At 33.9% G+C, this 12127-nt stretch overlaps 1 protein-coding gene across 1 annotated transcript; it reads left to right on the forward strand.

Annotated features, from left to right (window-relative positions):
- The first annotated feature begins 6 nt into the window (after positions 1-6).
- On the forward strand, positions 7-12102 carry LOC123542778 (uncharacterized). The gene is made up of 6 exons (XM_053536066.1): positions 7-116; positions 400-450; positions 5764-6240; positions 7729-7790; positions 8836-8963; positions 11788-12102. The coding sequence occupies exons 1-6, from the start codon at positions 8-10 to the stop codon at positions 11909-11911; spliced, it is 951 nt and encodes a 316-aa protein (XP_053392041.1). The 5' UTR covers position 7; the 3' UTR covers positions 11912-12102.
- Positions 12103-12127: the final 25 nt, after the last annotated feature.

Raw genomic sequence — 12127 nt, forward strand, 5'->3', positions numbered from 1 at the left:
GATCATAATGGTAGCAAATCAGAGGATTTTGAGTAACGTAACCAGGCAGTATGAACACCCAATGTTTGATCCGGCATCCACAGTCTATATTGATTCATCACCTAGTGATAAATCAGGTAAGAATGTTTGAAAAATTATTACTACAAAATAACAACTCCAAAAATAACAACTCCAGATGTAGAAACACACATGTAAAAGAGGTTCGATGCATGGAAAGCATCGAATTAATATCTACCTCGTAAGTGTGTCACGTCTTTGTATGTAAATTTGTAAGGTTTTCTCATTAGCCTCTTAAGTCAGCTGAGTAATTTCATGTAGGTGCATAAAACCTTTACTCTGACGAAAATTAATGTATTCTTTACCTTGTCGAGATTATTTAATGAACGCAATACTTTTCAGATCCCTGTGACACTGATGGAATACCTGCTGCACTTCACACAATTCTGCTAAGTATGTCAGTCATAACATAATAGATGCTATTCTAACACGATCCGCAGCAATTGCTATATATACATATACCGAAATCGCCTGTACATGAATCTATGATAAAATATAGTTGGCAGTTACATTTCACCCTCTACGATTGTGACCTAAGAGATTCTACTTCTATTCCAATACATACGAATTATTTCATGGCAAAACGGTGGAAAACGACATTTCAAAAACATAATTATGATAAAAAGTCTTACTGACTTATGTGTAGGACCATAAAACACGTTTTGATCTCTACGAGCGAATTCATTTAGCTCAATTATGATTCAGCGGCGACGTCATAAATGTATGACAAAGTATGACGTCATGATGATGTGACGTCATATAAAAGTTAAGCTTGTCATCTTATTTTTTTAACTTATTTTGATTGTCCTGTTCATAAATAATTTGCGAGCTGTTAGGTAACTAGTTTATGAATACTTCTCAAAATTCTAATAAAAATAGATCAAATATCTATACGTTCCATTGGCTATGCAACACATTCTAACCATGGGGGGTAAATTGTAACTGCATATGAATCGAATGACGCATTTCGCTGAAAATGTAGTACTGTAAAATGCGAATTATTTTCGTTGTTAGAATCGAAATAATAAATATGTTCCAATAATTTTATCAGTTAAGAAAATATGAGCAGTCGTTCGGATGAGATTAACTAAGCCACGAGTGCGCTGCGCCCTCGTGATTTGATTATTACGCATCCAGACTACTGCCCATATTTTATTAACTGATAAAATATAGGAACAGATTTATTATTTCTTAAATATATGTTGCCGAGATATGAAGTATATGGGGGATATATTGGAGTCACAAGTCCTTTCGCTGGTCAATTTGTCCGAAGGCGTATCTCCAAACTTGTTTAATGGATTTTACTAGATATAAATGTTCACAATTATAATAATATAATACAAAATTAGAGCCACATGTGGAAGTCGAATGTCAAATAACTTTATTCCGTTGCTTCACCATGTCATTTGGCTCACTGAATGGTTATTATAAAACTAGCGACAGTTATCATCTTGAAACTAAATTATTAGCGTGTCGATACAACATAAAGTGTGCAAATTCTGTGTCATTAAGTCCACCCGTCTTTATATGAAAGCGGCGTCTGGGCATGTGTTGATTTACTATCCGTTGTCCGCGTTATGTTCATTTAGAGGTATGTCAGTTTTAGTCTTAAAATGTTATACTTGATTAATATCAGCTATTGGTGAAAATACCATGTTTTTGTTTTGGATGACTAATTTAAAAAAAACAACAAACATTTACATTCATTTAAACACGAATTCCAATGCATGCATTTTGGGATGTTTACCAGCCATTTTATATTTTGTAAAGATTTTTGTCACAAATGGCAACATACACTGAGGAAAAATCTAAACCAGCCATATAATGTTGTTTTATTTCTTGAGACAAAACTCCTGATATATTTCAATACAATCAAAGACTCATTTCAGTTGTACATTTCAGTAAAAACTAAATGTTACAACCAGTAAATGATGCCACCCTCGATCTACAGAAAGCAATCGACAAGTAGATCATGGATTTCGTTTAATAAATGTTCGAGCTGATAGACTTTTCTGGTATATTTTCTACAGAAGACAATATTGTTTGTGGTTTGCCCCATGAGTCAATTCCAGGATCTGCTATTTGTTAGATTTAGGTATACGAAATGTAGGTAGTCGTGGAACAAAAGTTACTTCTATATGTTGGTACATAAATGTAATACTGTAGCTAAGGGTTGAATACTGAAAGTGAATGTTATTTTTTGAAATAGGCTTTCTTTGCACCATGGTTAGACTGAGTCTACCTTGTTAGATAAAGTTCAAGCCAAAACGTGATATCGGTTATAACAGGTATTGTATCGTTTCAAAAACTCTAGTAAAATATTTTGATGCATCCCTAGATCAATGTTAGTCCTTTGATGACACAGTATTAATTAAATCCAATTTTAGGCTATCTTCAATTCTTTTCTGTTTTTGTACATTCTTGAATAAAACCTAGATTTTTTTACTGGACCCGCCCATGTATTAACGTGAGAAAAATCGTGTGCAAACAAGGCAGTCCATGTGCTGTTAATAGGCGATTTTCATTTTAGAAACTGGACGTTTATGTTTTTCTGGACAGATTGACATCTGGTATCTGCGTCTTGTTTCTTTTGTAAAAACGACTTCTTGTAACGTAAAAGATGAAATCTAAACCATAGAATGTTTTGCTATATCAGTTACCAACGCCATATGCCTTGCCCCCAACAATGTCACGAGTACTCGCTTCTCCCTCGTTTACTTCCCTTTTAGAAGTCGGCTTCGATTCTGTTTTTATACGTAACCGTGAATAGTTTAGAATCGCGTGTAACTTGTGCGATTGTTTGCGTTTAGGAATGTTTATAATGATTTTGGTAAGTATTAGTCGGTATGTTTGAATCTAATATTTACATAAAAAGCTTGAAAGCTTATCACTACTAAGTGTGTTCGTACTCAAAATAACAGTAATAGAAAGTAATTATTCTTAAAATTGTGCTCATGTTTACCAAATTCTTAAGTAATATGAACAATTATTAGTAATGTCATGTTTGTAATAACAAGAAATAAAATATCGTTAAAAAAACCCCCTTCATTACGTGCTGTTTATAGTGTTGTTGATTTCTGGGCCCTGGTTTTGAATATTCAAAACATGTTTACCGTTTCCAAGAACAACAGAATATTATACTTCCATGGAATCGCAAGCAATCTTATCATTTGTCTATATTTTCTTTATGGTTTCAGACTATGCAAATAGCAATTACTTTACTTAAATTCCATTTTTTTTTTACTTTGTAATCGCTTATTTTCCTCGGAGTACCGAAACCTATTTTTAGAACGTGAAATTGAAAGTACTAGCATTTAATAGTGACCTGTCGCTTTTATTTTTAGATTTGGATTTTCCAGAATGTTCCGTTTATTAAATAAGGGTTTGAAATATATTTGAAGAACACTGATAAATCGGAATCTCCAAAGTCACGCGAGGAACTGAAGTGTGCCATTAGGAATAAGATATACATATACACTCCTAATTCTATTTATCGTTCGTTTGTAGAGAATTTGAGTGCCATTTTCCTTGCAAAACTGAGTATGGCTATTTTCTAAATGTAACAGAGTATGTAATATGCAAACGATAAAACAATGGTATCCTCGTGAAGTTCGTGCACTCTCGTGCAAGTACACACCATGTTGAATAATTCACAATCAAGAAGATATTTGAAAAACCTATGTTATATGCGAAATTGCAAGTAATGCAATTCAAATACATATTTAACATTAGCATCATTTTAAAGTGTATGTAAGCAATTATAAAATGAAAATTTGTTTGATCTTCGTTAAAATCCAACTCACAAAAGTTAGATTGTAGAGCCGTCACGCTTACCACTGCACCACGATGTCTTATTACCGAAGGAGGCAGTCATTTAAATATTCATTATAAAAATAAGTTATAGAAAGGTACGGTACCCCTTTTCTGAAGTGGTTTATTCCAGTAACCTTTCAAATCTATTAATAAAAGCCATAGGTCACTCCTAAATGCTAGTAATTGCTTTGCTATTTTTATAACTGCTAAGTGTTGTCAATGACAGTTTGTAGTTTACCATTGAAATCTTTGAAAGTATGCCGAATTTAACAATATTCAATGTTTCACTATTGAAACCAGAATTATTTGACCTCGTACAAGTAGAATTAATTTTTTCTATAACGAAATTTAATTTCACTGTGGAAAGCAGCTTTAATGTAAAATGTACCGAATCGTAAAGTCATCACATATGAAAACAATACATTTAGTCGCCATGTTAGGTCATTCATGCAAGAATAGTGACAATACACGTTTGTTATTTGTATTAACGTCTGCAGAAGGCCTTAGGATATGTTTGTGACCTCGACCTTCGATTAACACACTAAAACGTGTATTGTTTCTACATAAGACACGTCATACCGAGAAACTGTTGATAATGTATGTTTTTCAATCTTATTCTGTTTTTACATTTGCTGTCTGGTTTCATGGTGTGGCATAAAAACTGAAACAAGTGACAGGTCACTTTAAATAGGCTAATAAGGTTTGCTATTAAGTTACATCACTAGACTCACAGTGAAAGAAAAAACATTTCAATGGTGTTATTCGCTTCCAGTTGAAAATTGACAAGGTAACATGTTTTCGAATCAAATCTTTGGTGATTTTAAGTGGGAGTAGTTTCAATTGCATGGTATTGTTATATTGAAAACTGGCTGGGGTCAAAGATTTTGTGTGATTTTGGGTCAGTAAACTAGTTTGATCTCCCCAATAGTGTTTTTGTCACTGACCGTTCCAACCGTGTTCCTTCTTTATGTCTGTTTGCGTCTGTTTGTTACTTCTATGTTATTGATTTCGTTTGTGTTAATTTCTACATGCACGTGCATAAAAAAAAATTTCCACGTGGACTGCTATTCGGGCGGTTTTGCTCTTGAAATTGTGTCCTTGTTGTTTTATATCATACATGAAAGAGCATACCACCTAGTGCCATCTAAACAATTGAACCAGATAGTGTATCTGTCCGTGTTACCACAATTGTGAGTGATATATAAAGTAACATTTTAAGAACGGTTGTTTTTAATGTCCAAGATTAAAGGATTTAGAAACATTAAAATCGTGAAAGCTTATAAATCCAAAGTCAAAGCATATAACTTAAGTTCTAAAACTTTGCTATAGTTTAAAACAATTTCATCGTGCAGTTTAATATTCCATTGGTTGATATATAGTTAAATTTAGGAACTCCACTTTTGTTTTGTGGTTGTTTTTGTTTCAAGAACTTTTCCGCTTTACTTTTCAATTATTTGTAATAAGCTTTCTGAAGGGTCTTTTAGTTGGTCTGTAACGTTTGTCTGTGTACCCTTCGAAGGATAACTCCAAAAGATTTGAAGGTATTTCAATGAAATTTAAAATATAGGTAGATATAGATTTCAGGGTTTTTACAATAATTTGAAAATATTTGCTATCAAAACAATGACAAGCTATAATAAACGCTGAAGCAAAATGTACAGTTTTTTCAAGGATTGTTTTTCAATAATTATTATAATAGCCTTTCTTAAAATTCTGCATAGGCAAAGCAATTCACTGGAGAGACGATTTAACAGGATTTTTGTGTTTTTCTGTCAATTCGTTTTCATTGATTCAAAGGGCCCGCCGTTAACATCGAATGAAAAAAAATCATTTACATTTTCATCACGTGTGTAAGAGTTATGTAGATTTTTAAGATCTTCTGCTTCGTTTCAGAACATGCATTGCTGTGTCGGCAGCAATATAAGGTGAAACCCATACCGGAGCAAGTCAGACAAAAAGCAGAAACAATATTCACCACCAACTACACGCTTGCTATTGTCGGACCACCACAAAGCGGTAAAACAAGCATAGCATTCCATTTGTTGTCAACCTACGATCTCAGCGAAGGAGAGAAAAACTTTCTGTTGTTGACGGATCCAGGACAAGTGAGTTACGTTGACTTTGATAAAAAGCCGGTGCTGATAATTAAGATGGGATATCCTGGATTTGATAAATTAGAGGCATGCCATTGGTACAAGAAGTTTGACTTATTGTTTGCAGCTGTGAAAGACAACAAAACAGCTGTAATTTTCACCATGGATATCGAGACGTATAAAATCTGGTCTGACGATATGCCAATACACCCAATCCTAAACCATGACTTTGTTGTCCGTGTAGGAAAAAGCTCATTGGAGAAAATTGAAGGAGCAGGTATATTATGTTTGAAAAACTTGTCAAAAACGTCTATGACAGAATCTATGTAACATGAATTTAAGAAAATATCATTTGAATAATTACGAAACCAAACATATTTTTGCGAAATGGATCCACTCCGTCCTGTTCCCATTCTCTAAGTGTCATTGTCATTGTGTGGGTTGTGAAGGTCAGTAATAAGCATATTATCTTGGACCCACTATTTCGTATCACTAAAACTTGATAACTTGTTGTATGCAAGTATTATAAGACATATAAACCATGTCTCACCATAAACCTCATAAACCCCACTCTTGAGTATCAATTCGGCATTAATTATAATGATATTTCTGAAATAGAATGTATACATCTGCACCAAAGGCTTTGAAAAATGATCTATACAAAACAGCAAACTTGAAACTGTTAATGTGGTCTGTCAAAGGTTTTCACAAATTTTTGTGACGGGGTATAAGGAATTTAATGAACGTAATTAATATATCACAAAACTTCAACAAGACAACTTTCCAGTAGTATTTATAAGTTGTGGCCCAACTGTTTTGAGACACACCGCATGTTTAGTGTTCAGCCCTTTTACAGTTGGAAGCTACGCTTCCTCTTTGATTTTGTTTGACAGAACATGTGTGATGTGGAGGACTCTATGATAGGTAGTTCTTAAATCCGATCGGGGCTGAGCTATTTTGATTTCTGTTTTCTTGTCTCTTTTGTCGGGACCTTGAGGATGTTTTCCTTGTTACACTCTCTTCTGCAAAGGCACTGAGAACATGTCTTCTGCAAAGGCACTGAGAACATGTGTTTTAGGTTAAGAAGGATTGTATTTTATATAAATACACAAGAGTATTTTTATATTTTACATTACATGCTTTCTGTTGTCATTTCACCTGGCGGGGATAACTTTTATTTACATTGTCCTGTGACTTTGGAACATGGTAGGTGTAAGAGAGAGGTGAGGTGCACCAGTTAAACCAGCTTAGGCTCCCCACTGGTGGTTTTGCCACTGACTGTTCCAAGGCAATGCCCCGCTGTGTTCCTTTATTTGTTTGTTTTGTCCGAGTGCGTTTGTTGTGTGAGCGTTTGTGCGCATGTGTGTGTTGGTCGTGTGCGAATGCGCGTGCTAGGTTAACGTTTAACGAGGCTGTGTTTTTGGTACGTGTCTTCTCCTGTTTGATTTTTCCCCTTGTTTTTTTTACTGCATAACCCATTTAAAAATAATAGGCAACCACGAATTCAGAAAAAGACCATGCAGCTAGCTCCGTTCTTTGATTCAATATTGTCTATGGTCTTCCGAATCTCGAGAAATGACGCTTTTTTGTATTGAATTAAATTGTAATGAACTTTCAATAACAATTAATAGTGTTGCTGGCTTGTTTTTCTGATACTTTTAGTATCTTACGTAACAAGCAATTGTTACTCTTTGACGAAACAAAATATATTTTTATTGGATTATAAGAGAGGATGAAAATAGCTCATCGAGTAGATTTATTTCAGGCTATTCAACAAAGCAGTGCAGTGTCAGTAAACAGGACGGTTTGATCACGGTACTTAAAATGGTAAGTTTGCTTTTCAATTAGAGAAAATCAGCTGAATGTTATGACTACCCTCATGTCGTATTCTTCTTTACAGACAGTTGATGGTTCCGTTCTCTTACAGAGAAAAGATTTGCAATAATGTTAAAAGTAAGTGCGCTGAAAATATGATAGTCATTTACTGATGGACGTAGTTCAGCAATTCTAATGTTCTAAAGTTGTAAGGTACTTTTCGAGTGTATGTAGTACTTTTTTAAACAAATGAAATTTGAATTCATTCAAAACAATTATAAAGGAGGTGTTAAACTGTGTGAAAGTAAATAATTGTGTGGACATACAACTAAAACAATTATTTGTGACGACATGAACTTCAGATAAAAGATACTAATCCTCTGGATTTAATTTTGTTGATTGACTCAGCTCTGATTTCGTTTGTCTTGAGTCTTACGCTGTTTTTCTTTTTCAACAGTATACCATTTCATTTATTGGCAAATCGGCATTACAAATGCCTTTGACCATTTACAATATGTTTATTCAATATGGTCAAGACATACAAATACATAATTATATAATATACACAAATACACAAAAAATACCAATTATGTAACTGCAGGCAGTTAAACTAATCATTTTTCCTGGATTCTGTACATGTACTAACTTGTTCTCTGGAAGTAACTTACAACATGAAATAACGAAATGGCTTCAAACCATGTCTATCGTCAAATCGTCACAGAGAACATACGCCTCGCAAGAGGTTTGGATTAACGACCCCTCGATTTATAGATCTGCTCTCTCTCCTTATTGAGCTAAGCCGACAGGCTGACAGTTCTTACATCCACAGAATAAGTCTGAAGTCGATAAACATATTCACAGTGACATTTGAATGAGACGGTTTGTGCATTCAGTGTTATATTTTGTTTTTTCCATTCAAGACATTTGTATGATAATAAAATGGGTTTGCTTATAAGCTGATGCTGGCAGGCGTGAGGCATATTTCATTTTTTTTCTCCTGAACAAACAAGATTAAACTTACTAGTTTGCTTGGGCGTATATACGTCATTTATTTTAGGCCGGAAATTCAATGAATCACTCTGAAAATGCATGGAAGGAATATCCTTTGGGGAATTTTAATGAAGACGAAGGCAATTTTAATGAAGACAAAGGCGACTTATATTTCATGGCTACATCAACAGATAAGTATGTTGACATCTGACAGTTTTTTTGTGTGTGCATGTTTTAAAGTATGCCAGAATAATTGATGCAAAAATATAATAAGATGCCGGTATCAATGGCAGATGAAAGTCAGTCAGAATATATGTGCACAGCTCGTATTGTAGACATAACAATTATCATGTTCGTTTACCTATATATTTTTCTTTAAGGTATACTGTGTTGAATTTTATTTTTTTTGTTTCAAGACCACAGCACATAAACAGCCGAGAAGTGTTGGCCAAAATAGTGTTGTTGGTTGCCTCGCTGCTTTTTGATAATTTTGTTGAGACTCGTTTATCATTATCTAACCGCCTGACTTAACATTTCTGTATATTATTTGTTCGCAATATGACCTATAGTTTTGTCGGTTTGACGTACAAAATTACTTTGCTATTCCTGAATGCAAATAAATCTCAGACCTCTATCTCTAAGGTCAAATATTTCAGATCATTTTTTCTTGTGCGGTCAATAAGTATGCTATGCATGTGGTACATAGATATTCAAGTAACCTGACCTAAATTGGCATAAATTGTCGTTTTAACAAAACAATATTACATGCAAGAAAGTGATCATTAGCTCAAAGGTCAATATTTTTATCTAAGAACAAAATTTTAGTGTTTTTTCACAGTTTTGTAACTTTTTATTCATGGATGGATTGTTAAATAACATCGGATACCTATTCACAATTAAACAATGATTGTTTTTATAAGACCCAGACCCCTAACTCGAAGGTCAGGGTCACAGGGATTACTCTTCACTTCACTTCTAAGAATAAAATGTAAGAAAATACTGATTGCATTAGCTGATGTTGCAGTTGAGATATTCTGCGCAGTTTTATTTATTGACATACATTGGTATGTACTTCACTGGTGTGTAGTTTAAACCACGTTTCATTAGATTTCGTTAATTACATTCCAGCAACTTGATAAACTATTCCCTTTCATATTTTTCTTTATTCCACAAATACATGTATAACTATTTGAAGGAAAGCAACTATGAATCAAAGTTTTCCAGGCTTCCTCTGCATCGGTAATCAATACGTATGTTTGTTCGATGATAAAATGTAGATGTTAAAGGTATTAAGTATGCTGTCTCCCTTAACTTGTATATGACATTGTATTGATTAGCAGTTTGGAAAAAATGTGTTATATTCAACATCCATCTATTAGCAGTTGTAAAAGTTCTCATGAATAATAATATGAAAATATTCACGTATAGGCGTGTCACAAGTGTATTCAATTAGTCCGTTTTATGGGTGTTAAAGCTCTCTTAGCTCAACTAGTTAATATTTATATGCATTCTTCTCACGAATAACTGAATGGATCATCACCAAAATTAGTCTGTAGCATCCTTGTAAGATCTTTTCTTCATTCTATCTAAATGGTTAAGCCTGACACGTTTAAGGGACCGCCAGTGCAAAACGTAGGAAGACTTGTTAACGACTTCTTCTCATGCACAACTTATTGGATCATCACTAAACTTTTTGTAGCAACGTTGTAATGTTCTCTCTTGCATTTGTTGATTTAGACCCTCTTATGGGTCGTTAGAACTATGAATAGAAAACCATTTAAACAACTTCTCATAAATTGCATGATGGATCTTTATAAAACTTGGCATGTAGCATCCTTGTATAGCCCACTCCCACCAATGTTTATTCATATGGCTCTGCTTGAACCTTTTATAGGCCACAATAGCTAAAAACAGAAAAGCCCTAAAATATCTTCACTGTGAGAACTACTTGATAGATTATTACCAAACTTGGTCTGTGGATCTGTTAATAGATCTCTCAAAAGGTTGTTTGACTCTTTGTATCATTCATTTAATAAATAAATTCATCTAATGAACCATGTGATGAATCTTCACCAAACTTAGTATGTAGCATTCTTATATTGACCTCTCTCAAGCTGTTTGGAATGGTTCTGCTTAATCCCTTTTTTGGGCTTTCAGAAATAAAAAAATTACAATTGGTTATGCAGCGTAAAGTTTGCAACGACGATATGCCGGATGTACATCGTGCTTCCTACTGATATTATAACTGCGCGTCTATATATGATACCAAATACTTGTGCTTCGCTAAATTATTTGAATCTTCTCTTCGCACTAATTAGCCGGTATTAACTAACACTAATCAACCGGCAACAATATTAAGCCCAGTTGGGGAATTACCAATTCGGGTTGAAGTTCATATGTGCTTACGACACTACCAGAAAAACCCCACAAAGACATACATATGTGAAACTGTTAAATGACGAATACAGAACATTAAATCTAACCTATTAGGAAGATATCCAATTTAAAACTGGTTGAAAAGCACATAGACGAAATTACATGCATGATACCACATAAAATACAATACATAAATACAAGGAAGTAACTTTGAGGTGTGATTTTTATTTCATTTGTAGAAGATCATCATTTATTTAACTTACTTTAGCAATTTATTTTGTATGCATGTTGTATTGATAAGTATATGTCTTGCTGCAATAGTCGGTTTTCTAGAAGCAAAACCCTTACTGTCTGAGTTGTCAATATAAATAACTTATTTATAGTATCCTTGGATGGACTTTCATCTGTTTTTGTCTTATCAGCTAGCTATGCTTAGCCCCTTTAAGTGGCAATCAGAGTTCAAATGGCATATGATTTTTGTGCATCGTTTTCATGTTTAACTTACATGTTTTTGACAGCAGTTGCCATATTGTACTAACATAATGCTTGTTAAATTGTGTTGTGTTTCCATTTATCTTGCATCAGCTGTCCTTTTATGTGAATATATCCATTATTTAACAAATGATTGTTTTTATTTCCGAAGGAAATTGCGTAAACAGATACATAAGCAAGACCTCAAGCGAAAAGCTAGACATCCATTGAAAAGAGACGAAGATGAAGTTTTTGAAAAGGAAAAGAAGAATCGGGTTTATCAAAAGCAATTGTAAAAGTTGCTAAAACATTAACTTTATCCATGTTAACAATATATTAAAACCCAGTTAAACGAAACCAGCAACATATATGCGAAATGCTTAATTATCGGTCGCTCTCCTATTTAAATGTATCGTTCACATAACGCCTGCACATTACAACTTATATGTAGAAATACAGGGACTTCAAGTCGAAAAGATTTAATAGAGTCACTTATTAAGGGCGTGGAGGGG

Source organism: Mercenaria mercenaria, unplaced genomic scaffold (genome assembly GCF_021730395.1).
Source record: "Mercenaria mercenaria strain notata unplaced genomic scaffold, MADL_Memer_1 contig_720, whole genome shotgun sequence".
Lineage (NCBI taxonomy): Eukaryota > Metazoa > Mollusca > Bivalvia > Venerida > Veneridae > Mercenaria > Mercenaria mercenaria.